At 43.9% G+C, this 27,306-nt stretch overlaps 2 protein-coding genes across 2 annotated transcripts in view; both read left to right on the forward strand.

Annotated features, from left to right (window-relative positions):
• The window catches only part of LOC141117545 (low affinity immunoglobulin gamma Fc region receptor III-B-like), a 67,225-nt gene extending 51,638 nt beyond the window's left edge, over positions 1 to 15,587 (forward strand). Inside the window, exons 3-4 of the mRNA XM_073610443.1 lie at positions 14,961 to 15,224; positions 15,310 to 15,587. Of these exons, the coding sequence (XP_073466544.1) occupies positions 14,961 to 15,224; positions 15,310 to 15,587 (542 nt within the window). The remainder of the gene's footprint in view (positions 1 to 14,960; positions 15,225 to 15,309) is intronic.
• Positions 1 to 27,306, forward strand: part of LOC141116697 (Fc receptor-like protein 5) — a 166,870-nt gene that overhangs the window by 134,034 nt on the left and 5,530 nt on the right. The window contains exon 7 of the mRNA XM_073609089.1: positions 26,742 to 27,032. Within this exon, the coding sequence (XP_073465190.1) occupies positions 26,742 to 27,032 (291 nt within the window). The remainder of the gene's footprint in view (positions 1 to 26,741; positions 27,033 to 27,306) is intronic.

Genomic DNA, 27,306 nt, shown 5'->3' on the forward strand with positions numbered 1-27,306 from the left:
CTTCATCTTCTTGTTTTCATCTTCTTGTCTTCATCTTCTTTTCGGGCCGCTCCGCATCCATGATGGCATGGAGGGAGGCTCTCGCTGTGTGACGCTTCTCCTCTTCTGACGGTTCTTAAATAACGGGGGGGCAGAGCCACCCAGTGACCCCGCCCCCTCTGACGCATGGGGACTTGACAGGGACTTCCCTGTGGCATTCCCTGTGATGTCAGAGGGGGGCGGGGTCACCCTCTGCTATTTAAGAACAGTCAGAAGACGAGAAGCGTCACACAGCGGGAGTCTCCCTCCATGCCATCATGGATGCGGAGCGGCCCGAAAAGAAGATGAAGACAAGAAGATGAAGAGAAACATATGAAGAGAAAAAGAGGAAGAGAGAAGCGTCACACAGCGGGAGCCTCCCATCTAATCATGGATGCGGAGCGGCCCGTAAAGAAGATGAAGAGAAGATGAAGATAAGAAGATGAAGAGAAGAATATGCCACGGAGGGAGATGCCGGACGAGAACACCGGAGAAAGAAGCAGAGGATCGGAGGAAGAAGAAGACAGAGGAAAAAAACGAAGGAAGATCGAAGAAAAAAGATAGAAGATGGAAAAAAGAAGGCTTTAAATAAAGGAATTGTCAAAAACTGTCTCTTGTTATTTTTAACTTTTTTGACAGTTTTTTTGTGAAATGGCAGGGGTACTTTTGAACCCCCTTACCATTTCACACAGGGGGAGGGCCGGGATCTGGGTGTCCCCTTGTTAAAGGGGGCTTCCAGATTCCGATAAGCCCCCACCCGCAGACCCCTACAACCACCGGCCAAGGGTTGTGGGGATGAGACCCTTGTCCTCATCAACATGGGGACAAGGTGCTTTGGTGGGCTACCCCAAAGCACCCTCCCAATGTTGAGGGCATGTGGCCTGGTACGGTTCAGGAGGGGGGGGGCGCTCTCTCATCCCCCCCTGCCAGGTTGCGTGCTCGGATAAGGGTCTGGTATGGATTTTTGTTGGGACCCCACACCAATTTTTTTTAAATTTTGGCGCGGGGTTCCCCTTAAAAACCATACCAGACCTGAGGGGTCTCGTATGAATTTTGAGGGGGACCCCTACGTAATTTTTTTTTAAATTTTGGCACAGGGTTCCCCTTAATATCCATACCAGACCTGAAGGGCCTGGTATGGAATTTAGGGGGACCCCCACGCCAGTTTTTTTTTTAATTTTGGTTCGGGGTTCCTCTGTGGGGAAATCCCATGCAGTTTTTATCAATGAAATTTTATGTGTATTGTCGGACCGGCAATTCATTAATAGCCGCGAGTAGTTTTAAATGACTTTTTTTCCTTTGAAATGTCATTTTGCTGTCACACTGTTCTAAACACCGGAAACATGCGGCCCCTTTACAGGCATACTATAGACACCCCCCAGGTACGAAATTTAAAGGAATATTACACTTATTGTTTCACTTTAAGCATTATTAAAATCACTGCTCCCGAAAAAACGGCCATTTTTAAAACTTTTTTTGCATTGATCCATGTCCCCTGGGGCAGGACCCAGGTCCCCAAACACTTTTTATGACAATACCATGCATATAAGCCTTTAAAATTAGCACTTTTGATTTCTCCCATAGACTTTTAAAGGGTGTTCTGCGGCTTTCGAATTTGGCGCAAACACCCCAAATTGTTCGCTGTTCTGCAAACTGGCGAATAGCCGATGTTCGAGTCGAACATGAGTTCAACTCAAACTCGAAGCTCATCCCTAGTGGCAAGATGGGATCATTTCAACATGTAAGGCCAGGCTTAGACTAGTAGTGGAACTAATCTTATTAAGTGTTTTTTTACGATGGACACAATTTTGTTTCCTTATTTACCAAGACATCGTCCTGTGGCTTGTATCTTTGTTTTTGGGCCTGTTGGTCCTGTCAGTAAACTGTGGTACTTCTAGACAATTTTTACTTATCCATAGGTGAGAGCTTTAGCTATAACTATAAGAAGCCTTTCTGTGGCTTGTGTCTCTTTATTTAGGTTTGTAGATGTTTAATGCCAAGATGTCTGTCTCCAGTCAAAGACAAGAAAAAGCCTTTTTTCTGGCAACACTTTTTGGGGGATACAACTAGTACTGCTTGATAAAAAACAATCATTATTACATACATAGATCAGGGTGGTGTTTGCTTAAAGTTGAACCACATTGTGGTGAGTGGGAATTGGCCATAATGTGTAAGAGGCTTCTTTGGCAGTATGATTGGCATACTACCGAGGCAGCCCCCCCCCCATCGATTTGAGGTCTGTGATCTCTCTCTTTGCTCCTTCACCATAGCAGATATCTTCACCTGGTTATCCCTAATGTTCAGCCATCTTGGTTAGCTGCCTGGGATGATGTAACTCACAGTCATGTGCATATGAGTTAAGCCAACTGGTTCAGCAGGAACTGGAGGAATTTTGATTTATCTATGGGCAGGCTGGTTGTCAGAAGTTGATCTATCGATCAACCAGCCTCTCAGGTTTTTTTCCATTTGATCACTGCCAGCAGCTATAGCATGTGTGGCTCATCGTACAAACAGAAGAAAATTGCAAAAATAATCTTATATGAAAGAAATGACATGTAGCACTACCCCCACAGGAGCCACTGTAATTTAACTGGTTCTTTCCCAAGTGCATAAGCAGCCAGACACACAGCAACAGTTCATTCACACCGGTTCATTACAGCAGTCTAGGGAGGTCTTTTTGTGAGTAAGGTGATATGAGATACTCCAGAAACACTGAATGATAGCAGGAGTACACTTGACTTTGCTAAGCCTCTTTGAATAGTCTTATTGCAGGAGCAAACAAAGATCTCAGTTAGAGCTACCACTGCACTTTCACCAAAAGGAATGCAGCATACAGTCACTAAGACTCTGAGCTTAGATCAGTACTCATAGTGTGTCCCACAGGGGAACCCCGAACCAAAATAAAAAAAAAAAATGACGTGGGGGGTCCCCCTAAATTCCATACCAGGCCCTTCAGGTCTGGTATGGATATTAAGGGGAATCCCGGCCAAAATTAAAAGAAAAAAATGACGTGGGGGTCCCCCTAAATTCCATACCAGACCCTTCAGGTCTGGAATGGATTTTAAGGGAAACCGCGCCAAAATTTAAAAAAAAATAGCGTGGGGTCCCCCCAAAAATCCATACCAGACCCTTACCTGAGCAGGCAACCTGGCAGGCCGCAGGAAAAGAGGGGGGATGAGAGAGCGTCCCCCCTCCTGAACCGTACCAGGCCACATTCCCTCAACATTGGGAGGGTGCTTTGGGGTAGCCCCCCAAAACACCTTGTCCCCATGTTGATGAGGACAAGGGCCTCATCCCCACAACCCTGGCCGGTAGATGTGGGGGTCTGCGAGCGGGGGGCTTATCGGAATCTGGAAGCCCCCTTTAACAAGGGGACCCCCAGATCTCGGCCATCCCCCCTGTGTGAAATGGTAAGGGAGTACAAAAGTACCCCTACCATTTCACTAAAAAACTGTAAAAAAATGTTAAAAATGACAAGAGACAGTTTTTGACAATTCCTTTATTTAAATGCTTCTTCTTTCTTCTGTCTTTTTTCTTCTATCTTCTATCTTCCTTCGGTTTCTTCCTCCATCTTCTTCTTCTTCTGGTTCTTCTGGCTCTTCTGGTTCTTCCTCCGGTGTTCTCGTCCAGCATCTCCTCCGCTGTGTCTTCTTCCCTTCTTCTCCTCAGGCCGCTCCGCATCCATGTCATGGAGGGAGGCTCCTGCTCTTCTCTTCATCTTCTTATCTTCTTCATTTTCTTCTCTTCTTCATCTTCTTCTCTGGGCCGCTCCGCATCCATGGTGGCATGGAGGGAGGCTCCTTATGTGTGACGCTTCTCCTCTTCTGACGTTTTTAAATAATGGGGGGCGGGGCCACCCGGTGACCCCGCCCCCTCTGACACACGGTGACTTGACGGGACTTTCCTGTGGCATCACGGGGAATGCCACAGGGAAGTCCCGTCATGTCCCTGTGCGTCAGAGGGGGGCGGGGTCACCAGGTGGCCCCGCCCCCTGTTATTTAAGAACAGTCTGAAGAGGAGAAGCGTGACACAGCGGGAGCCTCCCTCCATGCCAACATGGATGCAGAGTGGCCCGAAAAGAAGATGAAGACAAGAAGATGAAGACAAGAAGATGAAGAGAAGAAGATGAAGAGAAGAGCGGGAGCCTCCCTCCATGCCATGGATGCGGAGCGGCCCGAGGAGAAGAAGGGAAGAAGACGCCGTGGAGGAGATGCTGGATGAGAACACCGGAGGAAGAACCACCCGGTGACCCCGCCCCCCTCTGACGCACGGTGACTTGACGGGACTTCCCTGTGACGTCACGGGGAATGCCACAGGGAAGTCCCGTCATGTTCCGTGCGTCAGAGGGGGGCGGGGTCACCGGGTGGCCCCGCCCCCCGTTATTTAAGAACTGTCAGACGAGGAGCGCCGTCACACAGTGGGAGCCTCCCTTCATGCCAGCATGGATGCGGAGTGGCCCGGAGAAGAAAATGAAGAAGAGAAGAAGAGAAGAAGAGAAGAAGATGAAGAAGAAGAGAAGAGCGGGAGCCTCCCCCCATGCCATGGGTGCGGAGCGGCCCGAGGAGAAGAAGATAGAAGACGCCGCGGAGGAGATGCTGGACGAAAACGCCGGAGGAAGAACCAGAAGAGCCAGAAGAACCAGAAGAACCAGAAGATGAACGAAGATAGAAGAAAGAAGAAGTATTTAAATAAAGGAATTGTCAAAAACTGTCTCTTGTCATTTTTAACATTTTTGACAGTTTTTTAGTGAAATGGTAGGGGTACTTCTGTACCCCCTTACCATTTCACACAGGGGGGGGGCCGGGATCTGGGGGTCCCCTTGTTAAAGGGGCTTCCAGATTCCGATAAGCCCCCCGCCCGCAGACCCCCACAACCACCGGCCAGGGTTGTGGGGATGAGGCCCTTGTCCTCATCAACATGGGGACAAGGTGTTTTGGGGGGCTACCCCAAAGCACCCTCCCAATGTTGAGGGCATGTGGCCTGGTACGGTTCAGGAGGGGGGGGGCGCACTCTCGTCCCCCCCTCTTTTCCTGCGGCCTGCCAGGTTGCGTGCTCGGATAAGGGTCTGGTATGGATTTTTGGGGGGACCCCACGCCGTTTTTTGTTTTTTTTTTGGCGCGGGGTTCCCCTTAAAATCCATACCAGACCTGAAGGGTCTGGTATGGAATTTAGGGGGAACCCCACGTCATTTTTTTTTTTTAATTTTGGCCGGGGCTCCCCTTAATATCCATACCAGACCTGAAGGGCCTGGTATGGAATTTAGGGGGACTCCCACGTCATTTTTTTTTTTAAATTTTGGTTCGGGGTTCCCCTTTGGGGAATTCCCATGCCGTTTTTATCAATGAACTTCTATGTGTATTGTCGGCAATGCAATAGCCGCGCGTAGTTTTGAATGAGTTTTTTCCTTCAAAATGTCATTTTGCTGTCAGACTGTTCTAAACACAGGAAACATGCGCCCCTTTACAGGCATACTATAGACACCCCCCAGGTACGAAATTTAAAGGGATATTACACTTTTATTGTTTGACTTTAAACATTATTAAAATCACTGCTCCTGAAAAAACGGCCGTTTTTAAAACTTTTTTTTGCATTGATCCATGTCCCCTGGGGCAGGACCCAGGTCCCCAAACACTTTTTATGACAATAACTTGCATATTAGCCTTTAAAATTAGCACTTTTGATTATTCATGTTCGTGTCCCATAGACTTTAACGGTGTTCGCGTGTTCGAACAAACTTTTTTCCTGTTTGCATGTTCTGGTGCGAACCGAACAGGGGGGTGTTCGGCTCATCCCTAATTGGCAGTCACGCAGGAACACTGTCTGGATAAGGGGGGCCTTAAGAGCTAAGGAAGTCCTACTCTTCCTGCCTCTGTTCTGCCTCAAGTGCCCTGTTCATTATTCCACGCAGTGTGTGCTCCAACAGGTGGACAAGGGGGACAGTGTCACTGATGCATGCACTGTCAGTGCTCACCATCCTCGTGGCCTCCTCAAATGGTGACAGGACAGTGCATGCATCCCTGATCATGGCCCACTGCCGTGGGGAAAAAAAAACAAGCACCCCTGACCCTGTCCTGGTGCCATAGTCACACAGGTACTCATTGATGGCCCTCTGCTGCATGTGCAGCCGCTGCAGCATGGCCAACGTTGAGTTCCACCTGGTGGGCATGTCACAGATTAGGCGGTTCTTGGGCAGGTTAAATTCCTTTTGGAGGTCTGCCAGCCGAGCACTGGCATTATATGACCGGTGGAAATGCACACAGACTTTCCTGGCCTGCCTCAGGACATCCTGTAAGCCCGGGTACCTGTCCAAGAACCGCTGCACCACCAAGTTAAGGACGTGAGCCAAACAGGGCACATGGGTCATTTGTCCCTGTTGGAGGGCGGAGAGGAGGTTGGTGCCATTGTCGCAAACCACCATTCCTGCCTTAAGTTGGTGTGGTGTCAACCACCTCTGAACCTGCCCCTGCAGATCTGACAGAACCTCTGCCCCAGTGTGGCTCCTGTCCCCCAAGCACACAAGCTCAAGCACCGCATGGCATCTTTTGGCCTGCGTACTTGCGTAGCCCCTTGAACGCCTACGGAGCACCGTTGGTTTCGAGGACAAAGCACAGGAAGAGGCCATGGAGAAAGAAGAAGAGGAGGGGTGGAGGAGAGAGGTGTGTCAGAATCACTAATAGTGGCATTTTGGAGGCATGGTGGTGGAACAACCTCCAACACTACTGCACCTTGTCTTGCATCCTTCCCAGCTGCCAGCAGAGTCACCCAATGCACCGTGATGAAACTTAGGTAACGTCCCTGTCCATACCTGCTAAACCATGAGTCAGCGGTAATATTCACCTTACCGCTGACCGCCCTGTCCATCAAGGCCAAGACATTGCCTTCCACATATCGGTAGAATCACCTTCCGTGAGAAAAAGTGGCGTTTGGGAACCTGCCACTGAGGAACCGCACATTCTACAAACTCACGGAAGGGGGCAGAGTCTACCAACTGAAAAGGTAGCAGTTGAAGTGCTAGCAATTTTGTCAAGCTAGCATTCGACCGCATGTGGATGGCTGGGAGCGTACTTCTTTCTGCGGTGCAGCAGCGGGGGCAGGGAAATTTGCCTGGTACAATCTGACGTCGGTGTACCAATAGCAGATTGCCCGCAAGTACTTGGCTGTGACACACCTAATTCTACACCTTCATTCCTCTCAGTGCAGGTCTCAGAGAGGACTGAAGGTATAGTGGGGTTGGAGATGCCAGCTGATGAGGAGTAAGGAGAGGTCCTCTTTGTTCTTTGGTGTGGGTCTTTTAGGTATGCTTGCCAACGAACTGCATGGCAGGTCAACATATGTCTGGTCAAGCATGTGGTGCCCAAGCGGGAGATGTTTTGGCCACACGAAATATGCTTGAGACATATGTTGCAATAGCATCTGATGCACTCATCTCAAAAAAGGCCCACACCAAAGAACTTTTGGAATAACACGCAGAGACAGCAGCGCCCTGCACATGCAGAGCTCTGAGGTGTGATGCAGTCAGTGTGCTGCCCTTAGACTGGCCCCCGGAGGGCACCCTGCCTCATTGGTGATGTGCCTCCTCCTCCTCCTCTCTCCAACCTCGACCCACGTTGAGTGAGTAACCACATCACCCCCTCTCTCCTCATCACTGGAGCAAACCTGGCAGTATGCTGCAGCAGGGGGAACATGACTGCCAGATTGCTGTGCTTCTTGGGCACCCCCTATGTCCGTGCTCACGTTACTGCCTTCATCTAGCTCAGTATCATCATCAGAACCTTCAAAACGCTGGGCATCCTCCTGGAGCATGTACCCAACACTGTAGTCAAACAGTTCGAGGGACTTCTCAGGAGGACATGGTGGGGCTAGGGAAGGAGTCACTGATGCCATTGAGCTGAGGGAAGAGGCCACGTTGGCAGCTGCTTTGCCAGAGAAAATACCCTGAGCCTGGGTGAGAGGATGAGGAGGATGAGGACTTGGTCATCCACTCAACCATGTCTTCCGCATGTTTCGGCTCAACACGGCCAGCTGCTGAAAAAAAGGCCAAGTGTGTCCCACAGCCATGTGCTGATGGGGATGCACCGTGTCCACGACCAGCACTGTTGCCTCTAGACACAGAGCCTGCTTGCCCTCTTTTATTGGCTTGTGACTGTCTGCCTCTCCTTGTTGGCCTTCCAGACATACTATTGGCCTGCAGTGAGCTGCACAAAACTGGGATATATAAATATATATATATATATATATATATATATATATATATATATATATATATATATATATATACCGATTATACTGCAGCTAGCACAATCAACTGCCTACCTGTAGTATTATTAGTATGATAACCCCTGCACTTGTCTTCAGGTAGCTATAATGTAGGTGCAACTGTGCAGGGTACACAGTACAGTAACTGGAAATATGTCAAGAGCCTACAAAAGCACCTGGCTGCAGGTTGCTATACTGTAGGTCAGACTGTGCAGGGTACACAGTACAGTAGCTGGAAATACTTCAATGAGCCTACACAAGCACCTGGCTGCTGGTTGCTATGCTGTAGGTCAGACTGTGCAGGGTACACAGTACAGTAGCTGAAAATACTTCAATGAGCCTACACAAGCACCTGGCTACAGGTAGCTATACTGTAGGTGAGACTGTGCGGAGTACACAGTACAGTAACTGGAAATACTTCAGTGAGCCTACACAAGCACCTGGCTGCAGGTAGCTAAACTGTAGGTGAGACTGTGCGGGGTACACAGTACAGTAACTGGAAATGCTTCAATGAGCCTACACAAGCACCTGGCTGCAGGTAGCTATACTGTAGGTGAGACTGTGCAGGGTAAACAGTACAGTAGCTGGAAATACTTCAATGAGCCTACACAAGCACCTGGCTGCTGGTTGCTATGCTGTAGGTCAGACTGTGCAAGGTACACAGAACAGTAGCTGAAAATACTTCAATGAGCCTACACAAGCACCTGGCTGCAGGTAGCTATACTGTAGGTGAGACTGTGCAGGGTAAACAGTACAGTAGCTGGAAATATTTCAATGACTCAACACAAGCACCTGGCTGCAGGTTGCTATACTGTAGGTCAGACTGTGCAGGGTACACAGTAAAGTAGCTGGAAATACTTCAATGAGCCTACACAAGCATCTGGCTACAGGTTGCTATACTGTAGGTCAGACTGTGCAGGGTACACAGTAAAGTAGCTGGAAATACTTCAATGAGCCTACATAAGCACCCGACTGCAGGTTGCTATATTGTAGGTCAGACTATGCAGGGTACACAGTAAAGTAGCTGGAAATACTTCTTTGAGCCTACACAAGCACCTAGCTGCAGGTTGCTATACTGTAGGTCAGACTGTGCAGGGTACACAGTAAAGTAGCTGGAAATACTTCAATGAGCCTACACAAGCACCTGGCTGCAGGTTGCTATACTGTAGGTCAGACTGTGCAGGGTACACAGTGAAGTAGCTGGAAATACTTCAATGAGCCTACACAAGCACCTGGCTGCAGGTTGCTATACTGTAGGTCAGACTGTGCAGGGTACACAGTACAGTAACTGGAAATATGTCAAGAGCCTACACAAGCACCTGGCTGCAGGTTGCTATACTGTAGGTCAGACTGTGCAGGGTACACAGTACAGTAGCTGGAAATACTTCAATGAGCCTACACAAGCACCTGGCTGCTGGTTGCTATGCTGTAGGTCAGACTGTGCAGGGTACACAGTACAGTAGCTGAAAATACTTCAATGAGCCTACACAAGCACCTGGCTACAGGTAGCTATACTGTAGGTGAGACTGTGTGGAGTACACAGTACAGTAACTGGAAATACTTCAGTGAGCCTACACAAGCACCTGGCTGCAGGTAGCTAAACTGTAGGTGAGACTGTGCGGGGTACACAGTACAGTAACTGGAAATGCTTCAATGAGCCTACACAAGCACCTGGCTGCAGGTAGCTATACTGTAGGTGAGACTGTGCAGGGTAAACAGTACAGTAGCTGGAAATACTTAAATGACTCAACACAAGCACCTGGCTGCAGGTTGCTATACTGTAGGTCAGACTGTGCAGGGTACACAGTACAGTAGCTGGAAATACTTCAATGAGCCTACACAAGCACCTGGCTGCTGGTTGCTATGCTGTAGGTCAGACTGTGCAAGGTACACAGAACAGTAGCTGAAAATACTTCAATGAGCCTACACAAGCACCTGGCTGCAGGTAGCTATACTGTAGGTGAGACTGTGCAGGGTAAACAGTACAGTAGCTGGAAATATTTCAATGACTCAACACAAGCACCTGGCTGCAGGTTGCTATACTGTAGGTCAGACTGTGCAGGGTACACAGTAAAGTAGCTGGAAATACTTCAATGAGCCTACACAAGCATATGGCTACAGGTTGCTATACTGTAGGTCAGACTGTGCAGGGTACACAGTAAATTAGCTGGAAATACTTCAATGAGCCTACATAAGCACCCGACTGCAGGTTGCTATACTGTAGGTCAGACTATGCAGGGTACACAGTAAAGTAGCTGGAAATACTTCTTTGAGCCTACACAAGCACCTAGCTGCAGGTTGCTATACTGTAGGTCAGACTGTGCAGGGTACACAGTAAAGTAGCTGGAAATACTTCAATGAGCCTACACAAGCACCTGGCTGCAGGTTGCTATACTGTAGGTCAGACTGTGCAGGGTACACAGTGAAGTAGCTGGAAATACTTCAATGAGCCTACACAAGCACCTGGCTGCAGGTTGCTATACTGTAGGTCAGACTGTGCAGGGTACACAGTAAAGTAGCTGGAAATATTTCAATGAGCCTACACAAGCACCTGGCTACAGGTTGCTATACTGCAGATCAGACAATGCAGGGTACACAGTAAAGTAGCTGGAAATATTTTAATAAGCCTACACAAGCACCTTACTGCAGTTTGCTATACTGTAGGTCAGACTATGCAGGGTACACAGTAAAGTAGCTGGAAATACTTCAATGAGCCTACACAAGCACCTGGTTACAGGTTGCTATACTGTAGGTCAGACTGTGCAGGGTACACAGTAAAGTAGCTGGAAATACTTAAATGAGCCTACACAAGCACGTGGCTACAGGTTGCTATACTGTAGGTCAGACTGTGCAAGGTACACAGTACAGTAGCTGGAAACACTTCAATGAGCCTACACAAGCACCTTGCTACAGGTTGCTATACTGTAGGTCAGACTGTGCAGGGTACACAGTACAGTAATTAGAAATACTGTAAAAACACCTGCCTGCCTGTCAGTATATTAGGAAGAGAAGAACAGGATCTAGCTAAACTGAATACAGTGTATATATATATATATATATATATATATATATATATATATATATATATAGATAGATATACACAATACACTGTAACTGCAGCTAACTGACTCGACCTGCCTACTCTATCTAACTTAAATCAAATGACACTGTCTGTCTCTCTCTCTCTCTCTATCTATGTTAACGCCGGAACACACTACACAGGGCCGCCGTGCAGGCGGCCTTATATAGTGTGGGGCGTGTACTAAACCCCCTGAGCCATAATTGGCCAAAGCCTTCTTGGCTTTGACCAATTACGGCTCTCTGTTCAGACGGCACTGTGATTGGCCTGGCATGCGGGTCATAGTGCATGCTTGGCCAATCATCAGCCAGCAATGCACTGCGATGCCGCAGTGAATTATGGGCCATGACGCACCACTCGAATTTGGTGCGAACAGCCCATATCGTTTGTAATTCGGTGAACTGTCGAACAGGTGATGTTTGAGTTGAACATGCGTTTGATTCGAACACGAAGCTCATCTCTAGCCATAACCTTTTTTTTTATAGGTAGGAAAGGGTTTAAATTTCTATCTTTTTCCTGCCGTCTGAGTCTCATTGGAGAGATTTTTCTCCTTGTCCCATAGACATAACAGGAAGTGAGAGGAAATCTCCCCCAGTAGGGGAATTTTTGTTTAGATGGTTGTCACCAAAAAGTAGCCTTATTAAAAAAAAATCTCAGTGGTTTCAAAATTACACCGGGCACCTACAACCCCTTCAAAAAAAAAACACCACCACAAACACACACACATGGAAACATAAAGGTATCTATTGGGGGCACCTACATACAGAAATGTAAATTGCACTACAATCATTACATATCGCCATGTACACTGGGGTGAGATCAATATTTTTCGGCACATTATTCATGTTTAGAGTGAATAGGTAAAGTAAGGATTTAATCCCTTTAAGGCCAAAAAAATCCCAACATTTTCAATATTTGTGCTAAACATCTACTTTAGTTGGATCAATCAAATGTAAAATAATATAAATTTTCTCCAACAACGTGAACTGTTAAACACACAGAATTACTAAAAATGCCCAAAACACTTCAATCTCTGTGTCCATGCTATAACGATACAATTTTCATGCTGAAAAAAATAGATTTTTTTGAAAAATGAAAATAAAAATAAGGGAAGTTAAAAAAAACACATAAAGTTCTTCTGTGCAATTCTTGTGTTACTCCCAAACAAACGGTGCTCCACCACTTGTAGTAATAGAGATCACCAGATCCCTATGGCCATAAAGACCAATACAGCCAATCATGCCCACGGGATCAAATAGGATAAATACCCCAAAAAAACTAATTATAAAATGATTGTGCAGTACATTTATTAAAAACATTTCCATTAAAAACACATGCAGTTTAATGCGCTTACATTTTAAAGTGCCCAGACCAGCATCAGCTCGATCAGCCTGTATGCATCCATAGTCAGCTCAACCAGCCCAATCATCCTCTATGTGTGCAAAGAAACCATTCCGCCGTCCTCTCCAGAGACTTTTCATGTGTTCAACCAGATGTGACGTCACCTTCTAACCCAGAGCAGGTTGAGTTTCCAGCAGTGGCGGCTCATCCATACAGGGTACAGGGGAGCTGCCCCCCCAATCCATGTGCCCAGACCCTAATCTACATGCAGGGCGCCGGACGAATGGATTCCAATCGGGGATTTATTTTTTTTTTTTTTTGGATTACATGATTAGAGCCTGAGGCTCTAATTCGCTTCAAAGATGGATGGGCTCGGGGTGCAGAGCACTGTGCCCCGAGCCTACCCAGTTGCGTAAAATTTGCAAATTAATATTCATTAATGTCTCCCTGATTCACCTTCTGGCCAATCAGGAAACGAGTCCTGAGACCCGTCACCCAATTGGCCAAGAGGAGAAGCAAGCCTATTGGCCGCCTATTAGGAGGAGGAGAGGTAGTGGAAGTCACCGCCTGCACCCAGAGGAAGTGCTGCCCGTGACCTAGATGGGGTAAGTGCGGGGCTGGATGACTGACTGGGGGTGCATGTGAGTGCATGGTTTGCGCCACCTCCCCCCCCCAAAAAAAATACTACCAACTGCCACTGGTTCCCAGCACAGTGGCAGTTGGTAGTATATTAAAGTTAACCCTCAATGTCTTTAACCTTAATGTCTTCTATGCATGAACTTAAAAAACCTTCAGCATGCAGCAGCCCCCCTCCCCTCCCCCACGAGACTTACAATACTTACTCTATCCCGATCCAGCGATGTACATGAGAGCAGCTTCTCTCCCAGGTCTCTTCCTCCTCATTGGCTGAGCCATTGGCTCTTGTTACTGTCAGTCATAGCCAATGGGCCAATGAGGAGAGAGTGGAGGTGGGGTAGAGCTACGCTACGTGTGTGAATGGACACAGAACAGTGGCTTGGGAACGGGCCTGCTTGGATGCTCCCATAGCAAGCTGCTTCCTATGGGGCACTTGGCAGGAGGGAGGGGCCAGGGGTGCCTGTGAGGGACCCGAGAAGAGGAGGATCTGGGCTGCTCTGTGCAAAACAATTACACAGAGCAAGTAAGTATAACATGTTTGTTAATTTAGAAAAATCTGCCTTTAAAATCACTTTAACCTCCTGGCGGAATGATCATTTTGGATCATTTTCAATGATCAGATTTTTGATGCTGAAAGCGGTACAATTCTTTTGCATAGAAATTTGGTGTTTTATATTGTAGGACTGTAATTCTTAGGAATAACACACTTAAATCTGTCCAAACCAGAGTCTAGTAGACATCTCAGGTATGATAAAGTTTGAAACACGAAATCATAAATTATAATATAATAAATAACTATAAATAATTATAACAAATAATAATATTATAATAATAATAAAAAATATTTAATAATGTAATCAAATCAAAAACACTGAAATTTGCCCTATTGCATAATTGTCGCTATCATTACTTTCAGTGTTTGATGATGGATCTCCCCACAAATCACTATCTCTAAATTCTGCGAGTGATTCTAATTTATTATCGCTGTTTTCTAGATGGTCTAAAACCGCTTTTGATGTAAAGGGATGGTTTTGGTTGCTATGGACAATCACCAGTTTCCAGGCAGAAAGAATAGTATTTATAATATAAAACTGCATGCAGGGCACTGGAGAAACCACTAGGGACAAAAGGGAGGTGAAATAATTCCATACAGTAATGTAATCTGTAAGATTACAGTGTACTGTATGTATAGTGTGTGTTTCACTTTTTGAATTTGGCGCCGTGCTCCGTCCCCATGCATCGCAACGCTCGTAGGGAACAGAGCCCGGCACTGTGATAGATCGAGCGGAGACACTGCGGGGAGACATCCCAGGATCCTGAGGACAAGGTAAGTAAGCTGTACCTGGATCCTGCGATGCGATCCCGAGTGTGGCTCAGGGTTACCGCTTTTGGTATTGAAAATTCACCCTGAGCCACACTTAGGGATACCGCCAGGGAGGTTAAGGGGAGAAGTTTTCATTGTTTAAAATAAAGATTTACCAACGTGTGGGAAAATCTTTGTGCCCAGGACTATAAACATTCCCATTTCTATAGAGAATGATTTTTTCTCATGCAAGATGTGTTCACCTCTCTGTGTTTTGCTGCACACTGTGCTCTCTATGTGTTCTGTGTGATCTATTTTCTTCTATAGGAGGGGCCATCAAACCTGTGGTGACCTTCACACCCAACTGGGGGAATATATTACACTATGATGATGTGACTCTAACATGTGATGTGCCGTTTACTGTACCGGAGGAGCCCCGGACCTATCAGTGGTACAAAGATAGGAGACCAATACCTGGAGATCAACAGAGACTTCATATAACATCTTCAAGAGTGGAGGACAGAGGAGATTATCAGTGTCAGACCATCGGTGGTGATATCAGTGATCCCGTCTTCCTAAATGTTACAGAAAGTGAGTCATCCATCTCATCTCCATCATTACAGATTGTTGGGTGTGAATAGAACAACCTAAAGTATCATTTTACATTACATTTCAGATTTTGTCATCCTGCAGAGACCTCCATTTGCCATATATGAAGGAGACCCCCTGACTCTGAGATGTCATAATTGGAGATTTTATAATGCAATAAACAAAAAATTCTACAAGGATGATCAGGAGGTAAAATCATCAGAATCTGACTCCACATTCCATATTCCTAATATAATGATGAGTCAGTCTGGACTGTACAAATGTACTAAAGAATTCCAACGCAAGGATAGTCCATATGTGATGGAGCGCTCAGATGAATTCTTTATCTCTGTGAAAGGTAAATGAATGTCCTATTTAAACTGTATTATTAGAAATATTAGTAGATGCAGAGGAAGGTGAACTCCCATAAAAAAATATGATCTTTGAAGTGACTCTGTTGCATAAAAAAAAAGAAGAAAAGTGATTGTAAAGACTAAAGATTTGCATTCTCTGCATTAAGGTAAAAGAACGTTCCCTTCTGTGCTTCCCCCAAACACTTACCTGTCACCTCTCTCTATCCAGCACTGACCCCACCAGCAGTCCTCTCTCCTCTCTTCCTCCAATCACAGGACACAGAGGCAGCCATTGGCTCCTGCTGCAGCCAAACAAATTCTGTGAGGAGGGAGTGGGGTGTGTGTCTATGGACAGTGGGGTGTAATCACATGAACCCCTCCATAGCACACAGCTTGTTATGGGGGTACGCAGAAGGGAGGAGGAACCGAGAGCGCCAGCAGGAGACCACAGAAGAGGAGGAAAGAGATTATTACAGATTAGGTAAGTATAACATGTTTATTATTTCATAAAGAAATGAAGCTTTGGAATCACTTTAATTATCACCCATGTCACCCCCCCATTTCTTGAATCTTCACCCAGCACTAATCAACACGCTCACCCCAAACATAAATTCCTTCTGCAAGTTAAAATGCTCCCCAAACAAAAATGCAAAAATTCCCCAGTCCAAATCCCCCCTCCTAGCACAAATTCTCTCTCACAAATGCCTCCTCTTAGCACAAACCCTCTCCCACAAATCCCCCTCCTAGTGTAAGTTCTCTCCTCAAATTCCCCACCTAGCACAAATCCTCTTCCCCAAATCCCCCCTCCTAGCACAAATCCTCTCCCCCAAATCCCCCCTCCTAGCACAAATCCTCTCCCCCAAATCCCCCCTCCTAGCACAAATCCTCTCCCACAAATCCCACCTCCTAGTACAAATCCTCTCCCACAAATCCCCCCTTCTAGCACAAATCCTCTCCCACAAATCCCCCCTCCTAGCACAAATCCTCTCCCCCAAAGCCCCCCTCCTAGTATAAACTCCCCCCCTCCCAAAATCCCTACTACTAGTGTAAATGCTTCCCACAAATCCCCCTCCTAGTGTAAGTTCTCTCCCCAAATTCCCCGCCTAGCACAAATCCTCTCCCACAAATCCCCCTCCTAGCACAAATCCTCTCCCCCAAATCCCCCCTCCTAGCACAAATCCTCTCTCCCAAATCCCCCCTCCTAGCACAAATCCTCTCCCCCAAATCCCCCTCCTAGTGTAAACTCCCCCCTCCCCAAATCCCCACTACTAGTGTAAATTCTTCCCACAAATCCCCCTCCTAGTGTACGTTCTCTCCCCAAATCCCCACTCCTAGCACAAATCCTCTCCCCAAAATACCCCCTCCTAGTATAACCCCCCCAAATCCCCCTCCTGGTGTAAGTTCTTCCCCAAATTCCCCTCCTAGCTCAAATCTTCTCCTCCAAATCCCCCCTCCTAGTGTAAACCCCCTCCAAATTCCCCTCCTAGTACAAATCCTCTCCCACAAATTCCCACACCAACACAAATCCCCTTAAATGTGTCCTCTTAGCACAACCCCCTCCAAATTACCCTTCCCAGCCCAAATCTCTGCTCCCCAATTCTCCCCTCCTAGCACAAATCTTCCCCAATTCTGCCCCCTAATACATACGCACCCCATTCCTCCTCCTAGCACAAATCCCCCCATTACTCTTCCCTTCCCAGCACTAACAGCCCCCCTCCAATCTTACAGGAGTAGTAAGGAGTTGGAAGGCTCTCTGTGCCCCCCAGGCCGCCTCCCATGAACATTGTACCCACACCCGATACAAGTCCAGACAGGAGAAGTGTCAGTGAGGAGAGAGCTGCTCCATACAGCAGATAACACAGGATCCTCTTAGATTGGATGGTACATGGCTCGATTCCCCGACCCCTACCTCCTCCAATGACTGATTATCTCCCGGAAATATGTGTAGGGGGCGGGGAATCAAGCCGTGTACTGTGTAATCTAAGAGGATCTGTGTAATCCGCTGTATGGAGGAGCGATCCACTGACAGGAGCGGGGGGAGCACCTCCCCCTAGCTCTCTCTTCGCTGACAATTCCCCTGTCCTGACTTGAAGTGGGCGTGGGTACAATGTTCATTGGGGTGGCCTGGGGGGGCACAACTGAAATTTGGGGAGCTCAGCCTATCGCAGCACCCCCTAGATCCGGCCATGTACAGAGGGGTGCCCTTCTAGGAAAAACATGTCTACAGTGCCTAATGGGAAATCCAGACCAACTTACCACACTACAGTACCTTACTACATAGAAATATTTGTTTAAATGTAAAGTATGTAAAAAAAAAATACATTTCTTTTAATTTCCTTAGTCTATCCTCATAATCATGGTCCTTCCTACTCCTTAATCCTTATTAGTTATTTAGTTTGTTAAATGATTTATTTATTTTCAAATCCAAAATGATGTCAGTACTGATGTGATCATTACATGGCTTTATTTATCAGAAAATCTCCGCTGATAGATGGCGTTGTATTTATACACTAAAAGTGCACCTGAAAAGAGATACAATCCTTCTAAGCTTTTTAAAAAAAATTTGGAAATGTTTACATGAAAATATTATAGGTGCTTTTCTAACCAGCACGAGCCGTAGCTTATAGCTGTATTTTTCTCAAACCTTACCTCCCCAAAATAAATAAATAAAATAAAATAAAAAACAACCTTAAAGGGGTTGTAAAGTCTAAAGTCATAAAATAATAACGTAAAAAATGTTTAGGTTTCAGCACCCCCCCAGCCCCCCTTTACTTACCTGAGCCCTCATTCGATCCAGCGTTGTGCACATCTGCAGATCTTTTCCCCCCTCATCTCGCTGGCTTTGCTGGGGCACCGGGAGCTGTTGGCTACCACTGCTGTCAATTAAACCCAGTGACGACGAACCGGGGGGGCAGGGGCGGGGCCGAGTGTGTGCTGCAATTATGTCTCTGACCTACAGAGGTCTCCGAATCCTTCTCTATCATTGGTGAAAGCACATCCAGCATTTGGTCGGGTCTTCTTGTATGAGCAGAAAACCCAAATACTCTCAGATCTGCCAATATCCAATGTGTGATGATCCATGCTGAGTGACAGCCTCAGCTCTGTTCCTATATGAAGGGGGTGTGTCCCTTCCCTCCAATCAGCTCTCAGAGCTCTCCTCACTGATGTATCTTCAGCCCCCCCATTTTTTTTGATAGCTTTACAAGCTTTATAAATTCTGGACTTTGAATGTCTGTAGAGAAGAGAAGACTGCAGATAAACAGGAACAACTTGTGTAGTAGGATTTGTTTCATCTCCGTGTAGACCAGTCCCTTCACTGGGTATATGGAAGGGTTTACAACCACTTTAATAATTTATACAGGGGGACTCCCTTGCAGCACTGGAGCTCTGAGCCCAGTTATCATTCAGTAGATTGACCGATTGAAGTTTGTATGATTGTGTTGGCTTCCTCCCGTGTATTATTGTAGTGGATACAACAGGTCAACTTAGTCAAACATGGATAGAAATTGTTTTACATCCATTGCACAGCATTGTGTGATCAACATTTAGAGAATTACCCTTTCATGACTAAGCCTATTTTTGAAATTTGGTGTTTACAAGTTAAAATCCGTATTTTTTGGTAGAGAAATAACTTAGAGCCCCCAAACATTATATATATTTTTTTAAACAGAGAATCTAGAGAATAAAATGGCGATTGTTGCAATATTTTCCTTGTCAAAAGAAGTTTATTGAGTATACAATGTTATAAAGATACATAAAGTAAGTTTACAAGGATCTATAAAGTAAGCTCATTGTTTTACAGTAGGGTTTATATAGGTAAATATCATGAAATTTCAAATATTAAACATTGGGTTCACGTAAACCTAAATTAAAGATATATATCATTTCCTTAGTTACTTTTGTAGGTATTTAAATGATTTATACCTACTATACATATTACAAGTAGTGTGTATATAGGTCAAATAAATTCTGATAATGAGCTTTAATCGTAAGGTGGAGAAAAGGAAAGAGAAAGAAGAAAAAGGGTTGAAAGGTAGAGGTATGGTCCACAAGGTTGTCCCGCTCGTCAGTTTATTATTCTTTTTAGTTCTCTTTGAAGCCTTAGAATGGGTGTCTCTGTAAGTCATTTAATCTGTTACCATGGCAACAGGACAGAGTCATTGAAGTTTGACAGGAACTGTTGTTTTATCCAAGGATGCCAAAGTTTTTCAAATTTTGGAATTTGATTTTGATCGATGGCTACCATCTTAGCATGGGACATTGTATTATTCATTCTGTGAATTGTTTCTGCTAGTACCAATGTAGGAGATTTCCATGCCTTGGCCACTGTTTGTTTTGCAGCCGTTATTAGTTGGATCATAAGTTTGAATTGAGAGAGTGTTAACCATTCCGGTTTTAGATTAAGTAAAGTTAAATATGGATCTGGTTGTATTATTTTTTTAAATATTTTAGATGCAATCACGAAGACTTCCTTCCAGAAGGTTTGGATTACTGGGCACGTCCACCATATGTGTAAATGTGTGCCTATTTCTGGGCATCCTCGAAAACAAAGAGCTGAGGTATTAGGTGAATATTTTGCCACTCTAGCGGGTACAAGGTACCAGCGAGTTAGGACTTTATAATTTGTCTCCAGTGCTAAGATGTTGGGTGAAGATGACTTAGATGTGAGCCATATGTTAGACCAGTCCGTGTCTTCTAAAGTTCGTCCCAGGTCCTCCTCCCACCTCTGAACGTAAGAGGGACTATTAAGATTTGCTACTCCATATAATTGATTATAAAGTGATGAAATTGTACCTTTAGCAAATGGATCTTTTGTACAGATTGATTCAAAAATGGATAATTGGGATAATGGTGTATCCCCCTTTAGGAATGGTGTATAGAAATTTTTGATTTGGAGATATCTAAATATCTCAGAGTTTGGTAGATCATATTTTTCTCTAAGCGATGGGAATGAAAGGAATGATTTAGATGATATGAAGTCACTTAGTGTCTGAATGCCTGATGTTGTCCAAGCTTTAAAAGAATTTGGGTAGATCCATGCCGGATAAAAGGCCGGATTTCTGATAAAAGAAAGGAGAGGATTGTGTGGAGATTGTAACTGATATTTGGTTTTTAGTTTATCCCAGAGAGATAAGAAGTGTTTAGTTATGGGATTATGAATTTTAAAGCGGTCTTTAGGATCAAGCCATAATAAATTTGATATTAATAGAGGGTCATTTTCTGAAGCCTCTATAAATACCCATAATGGGATTTCCTGTTTTGCATGGTATTTGGACAGACTGGCCAAATGTGCTGCTCTGTAGTAGTTAGTAAAATTAGGGTATCCCAGGCCTTCTTTATTTTTGGGAAGATGTAGTGTGTGTATAGGTATACGTGGTTTAGAAGAGCCCCATATAAACGAAGTTGCTCTTTTTTGTACTATTCTCAAAAAATAGGAAGGAATTGGAATAGGGAGGACTCTGAATAGATAAAGCAATTTGGGTAGAATAGTCATTTTGATTGCATTAATCTTCCCTATCCAGGATAAAGGAAGTTGCGACCATTGTTTTATTAGATTTGTGATCTGTCTTAATACAGGAGGATAATTGGTTGAGAATAAGTCAGAATGAGATGCTGTTAAATGAATTCCAAGATATGGGATTGATTTTTCTGCCCATGTGAATGGGAGTGCAGCCCTAGCCGGGATCAATTCCATGTTTGTGAGTGAAATATTAAGCACTAGGCATTTCTTAGGATTAATCATAAGGCCGGATAGGGCTGCAAACCCATCAAGAGCTGGTATTAAGTTAGGATCAGAGACCTGTGGTGATGATAGAAAAAGTAATATATCGTCTGCAAATATACATAATTTGTGTGTAATACCTCCTACTTCAATGCCAGTTATAGTTTGGTTTGTTCTGATGTATTGGGCCATGGGTTCGAGTATAAGGGCAAATAATAAGGGAGATAATGGGCAACCCTGTCGGGTACCTCTTTCGATATTAAAGGCTTCAGATTTGTATCCAGCATATTTTATATAGGCTTTGGGTTTATTATATAATGCTTTGATCCATGTTAAAAAGTGGGGTCCAAAACCCCATTTTTGTAATGAATATTGCATATATTGCCAGGATACTGTGTCAAATGCCCTCTTAATATCGAGAGACAGAAAACATAAAGGGATTTTCCGTTTTTTAGCAATATGTGCCAATAACACTGCCCTGCGTATATTATCGCCTGCCTGTCTATTTGGCATGAAGCCTACTTGATCTCTATGTATTAATTTTCCTATAATGCTATTGAGGCGTTTTGCTATTATTTTTGCTAATAATTTAATATCGAGGTTTAACAGAGAGATAGGCCGATAATTCACACAGGAAGTATCATCAGAAAGGGGTTTTGGGATCATACAAACAATTGCCATTAGTGTTTCTTGCCGAAAAGAATGTCCATCTAGAAGTTTGTTAAAAGTTTCAGTGAGAATGGGAGAGAGTATTTCTGAGAATGTTTTATAGTATAAAGCCGAGTAGCCGTCTGGGCCTGGTCTTTTATTAAGTTTTAGGTCTTTTATGGCGTTAGCAACTTCATCTATAGTTATAGGCTCATCCAAACTGCTTTTTTGATTTTGAGATAACTCAGGTAAGGTTATTTTTGAGAAGAAGGATTCAGCCTCTGTAGGATTAAATTCATTGTTTGTCTTGTATAAAGTTGCGAGATGTGAGTGAAATTTATGGACTATTTTAACTGGATTACAAGTGTAAACATTTTTTGATAATTTCAAACGTATTGGTTTGAAAGATTTGTTAGTTGAATTTAATGCCCGAGCCAAATATGTACCTGGTTTGTTTGTATTCATGTAGAAATTGTGTTTGGAGCGTTTGAGGGATTTATCAACTGACTCCGTGAGAAATAGATCGTATTCCAATCTAGATTTTTCCAGATGAGATTTTGTACTCTGAGATGGATTATCTTGGAATGATATGTAGGCTGCATTAAAATTGAGTTCTAGTTTTTTTGCTAGATTTTTGCGTTCCCGTTTAAATAGTGCCATTTGTCTTTGTATTGTACCACGCAAGACAGGCTTATGAGCTTCCCACAGTGTTATTGGGGAGATGTCTGTTGTATTATTAATTGATATGTATTCCTTTAAAGCTTGTTCAATGGCCATCTGATGTAGTGGGTGTTTGAGCATTATGTCCGGTAAGTACCACGTTGGGTCATGTGCTTTTGGTATGGCTGAGGCTATAGTAGTGTATACTGCATTATGGTCAGACCACGGAATCGGAATTATATCTGATGCAATAATTTCTGGTATCATTCCTATTGTTAGAAAAATATGATCTATTCTGGTGAAGGTTTGATGAGGGTGCGAGAAATAAGTGAATTTCTTTTTCATTGGGTTACTTTCTCTCCATGAATCTACCAGATTGTATTTGGAAAGAAGTTGAGAAAAAGGTAATCTAGAGGTTATTTTGGATGGTGTAAAAGGTGATTTATCTAGAAATGGGAGGAGGACCTGGTTCGAATCCCCACACATTATCACTGTTCCTATTTTGTGTGTATTAATCACTTGTAATATATGTGAGAGGAATGGTGTAGGTTGTTTGTTAGGAGCGTAGTAGGAAATCACCGTGATTGCTGTATCCATTATATAACCCATGAGTATCAGGTATCTACCTTCTGGGTCTTTAATTTCTGATGATAAGGTGAATGGTGTGGATCGGTGAAATGCAATTAGAGTTCCCCTTTGCTTGGTACAGGCAGAAGCCGTGTAAATTTGTTGATAAAAAGGAGAAATATATTTTGGAGTAGAATCTTTGGTGAAGTGTGTTTCTTGGAGGCATACTATGTGAGCCTTCTTGTTATGGAAAGTACGGAAGGCTTTGGTCCTTTTTTGAGGGACATTTATTCCCTGAACATTCAGGGAAAGTATATTCAGTGGTGCCATGGCAATAGATCAAATAGTTTTGACTTACTTTTTGTTATGCAGAGCTGACTGCGCAGATCAACCTGTGTGGACTGAAGAGATGAATAGATAGAAAAGAAACCAGTGAATTCTGGAGTAAAGAGTAAACAAAAAACATACGAGATTAGATGATACATTGTATAAATTATTTTTTGCAAGTAATCACAATTTACCTGTGAAAGAGAATAAATATCTCTCTCAGGGGAATAAGTGCCTTCGTCACACTCCCACATAATATGGTTGGGAGAATGAGGAGGGCTAATGGGGGTACACGGATCTTCCGCTTACAGGAGAGAAGTGCTATGTCAAAAGACATCAAAATGATGTTTCATTAATTGGAGTGCAGAATATAGTTTTTGTTGAAATTATTTATTCCAGGGTGGTTGTATATGGTTAGTCTTGCCCTAGGCTAAATAATTCAGTTAGAAAGGTACTGTTAATAACTTTGGTATTGATGAAGATAGTTTGAATTATTTTGGGATTTTAACCCTTTTAGAGTAAACAATTACATATTTTATTCATATGTAACTGTTTAGATATGTTAACTCATAAAATTGAGGTTGTATTGCTTCAGATTAGAATAAACAAAAACATAATTCTAGGAACTAGTTAGATAATAATATATTTGTTTTAAGAAAAGAAAGAAAAAGCTTCCATTACTTCTGGATTATTGAACATATTTGTCCTAAAAAGTAATAAATCTATTGTTATTACCTGATAATATATAACTGAACAAGAATTTCCTTATTTCACTTATATATTCTAAGGCTATATGAATCAGAAGTAATAAGAAATATAACTGGAATGTAACATGATCCCACACAGTGTGTGACTATCAGAATGCAGTTACATTCAGTTATAAATATAGGTTTTTTATAGAGAACCATCTCTTAGTATAATAAATGAAGAGATATCAGGAATTAGGATGTCAGTCCATTGAATCTTCTTGGTCCATGGATGATGTGGCATAACGGCCTCTTTTGTGAGAATGATGATTCCCATTTTGTTCTGAAATTTTCTGGGTGCTGCCTGAAGGTGAAGATGATGTCATTCTTCTGCGTGTGGGAGTGTTGCTGCTTGTGGGTTCTGTCAGATTTAATTTTAAAAGGGTTTGTTGTAGTTCATCTGCTGATCTGCTTCTGTAAATTGTACCTTGGTAGTTAAATCTGACTGAAAAGGGGAAGCCCCATTGATACATAATGTTGTGGCGTTGCAGTTCCATTAGTTGGGGTTTCATGGATCGTCTTTTAGTAATAGTAAGTTGGGATAGGTCAGCAAAAATTTGATAATTGTGTCCTTGAAAATTAAGTTCCTTTTTTTCTCTTGCAGCAATTAGTATTTGTTCTTTCGTTCTGTAATAATGAAATTTTGTGATTATATCACGTGGGGGTCCATCTTTCTTTTTGGCTGTGAGGGCTCTGTGTACTCTGTCCAGTTCTAAACGTTCAATAGGGATATCTGGCTTTAGTTCTTGTAATAGAGCAGTAATAGTAGATTGCAGGTCTGTCACAGTTTCAGGTATTCCCCTTATGCGTAAGTTTGAATGTCTGGCTCTATTTTCGTAATCTTCGAGCTTAGTTTGAAGTATTAAATTCTCTTTTTTTAATTGTTCCAATTCTGTTATATTTTCTTGGGTTGTAATTTCAATTTCATCCATTTTTATTTCTAAAGCTGCGGTGCGGTTTCCCAGCTCTCTTATTTCTTTGGTTAGGCTTTTTGTTATTTGGTCTGAGGTTTGTTTTAAAGCCTTATGAAGCATCTTTTCAAATTGTAATAATATTACTGGGGATACTGAGGAGGCTTGTGGAGAAGTTTGTGAGAGGATTTGTTCTGTATCTGACTCAAATGGAGAGTCTTGCTGTGACATTTTCTGTCTGTGAGAGCGCCCTGATGCTGTAACTTGTGAGGTGACTGGAGCTGCTTCAGCTGCAGTGAGTGCCTGTGAGCTCTTTGTGAGGTGATTTTTATTTCTGCCACGGTTTCCTCCCAGTACCATATTTCCTGCCCAAACTTTCACAGTTTGTTCCCTGGGGCAAAAGGTTTCAAATGGATACCTTTTGAGCCTGCAGGCTCCGCTTTGTCCTTCTCTTCTCTCCTCAGCGGTGTGGAGCTCTAACAATGCATGTCTGCTCTGCTAGGCTCCGCCTCCTGCCCCCCTTGTTGCAATATTTTATGTCACATGGTATTTGTGCAGCAACTTTTTGGGAAAAGGGACACTTTCATGAATTAAAAAAAAAACAAACAGTAAAGTTAGCCCAATTTTTTTGTATAATATGAAAGATGATGTTACGTTGAGTAAATAGATACCAAACATGTCACGCTTTATAATTGCACGCACTCGTGGAATGGCGACAAACTACGGTACTTAAAAATCTCCATAGGCGACGCTTTAATTTTTTTTTACGGTTACCAGGTTAGAGTTACAGAGGAGGTCTAGTGCCAGAATTATTGCTCTCGCTCTGACGATCGCGGAGATACCTCACATGTGTGATTTGAACACTGTTTACATATGCGGGCGCGACATCAGTATGCGTTTTCTTTGCTGTGCAAGCACGCGGGGACGGGGGCGCTTTAATTTTTTTTTTTCTTATTTATTTTATTTATTTTTATATTTATTAATTGTGTTTAAAAAAAAAAATTTTTGATCACTTTTATTGCTGTCACAAGGAATGTAAACATCCCTTGTGACTTTAATAGGTGGTGACAGGTACTCTTTATGGAGGGATCCCTCCTTTGCACTTCAAAGTATTCAGATCGCCAAAAATTGCGATTCTGAATACTGTGTATTTTTTTAAAACTGGCGCCATTGGCAGCCGAGTAAACGGGAAGTGACATCATGACGTTGCTTCCGTGTTTACTATTAGGAGGCCGGAACCAAGCCTTCGTTCCAGTCTGTCCCTAGCCGCCGGAGGCAGCCGATTGGCTAACGGGGCTCCCGATGGAACGGGAGGCCCGGTAAGAGCGGCGGGAGGTGGCGGGAGGGGGGCGTCCCCTCCCGCTCCTCTGGTATAACAGCCGATCGGCTTTTAGCCGCATCGGTTGTTATATCTGGATAGACTATCGCCGGCTCTAAAAAACGGTACTGGGATAATGCCTGCAGCCGCGTGCATTATCCCTGTATAACCCCGGAAAGCTGAGTACGCACATCTGCATACGCTCGGCAGGAAGGGGATAAATAATGTATTCACATAATTTATCATTTCTAACAATTTTCTCTTCCAGAGCTCTTCTCTCCTCCAGAAATAAAAGTGACCTTGTCTGGGGTAACAGAAGGAGATGCGATGACGGTGAGATGTGACACCAGACTGGATCCGCTCAGAGGCGGCACAGAGCTGCACTTTGCCTTCTACAGAGATGGACGGACTGTGTGGGGATACAATGTATCTGATACATACAGAGTGCAGTCATCTCAGCCGGAGGATTCTGGGAAATATACCTGTGAAGTGAGGACGACATCTGACACTGTGAGGAAGATGAGTGATGGGTTCTATATCCAGATAATGCAGATACACGGTGAGCTTGAAGAATTGAATAAGCCTCTGATCTAATATCACTTTATGCAGAAACATTCCTCCTGACACCCAGCCTGTATTGATAGTTTGACAACTTGCTGACTTGAGAAGATCCACAGGCTGTGTTAACTCACCAAGGCAATGCTGAAGAGAGTACATTGTAGCTTGTTCCAGACTGGCATGTACAATGGATGTTTTAGGGGATGTTTTTTTTGCTTGTGAAGAGAAATTTTGATCTAAAAGCCTCCCAATTCTCTAAGAGTTCCTTCACTTAG

The sequence above is a fragment of the Aquarana catesbeiana genome, linkage group LG13, assembly GCF_042186555.1.
Source record: "Aquarana catesbeiana isolate 2022-GZ linkage group LG13, ASM4218655v1, whole genome shotgun sequence".
In the NCBI taxonomy this organism is placed as follows: Eukaryota; Metazoa; Chordata; class Amphibia; order Anura; family Ranidae; genus Aquarana; species Aquarana catesbeiana.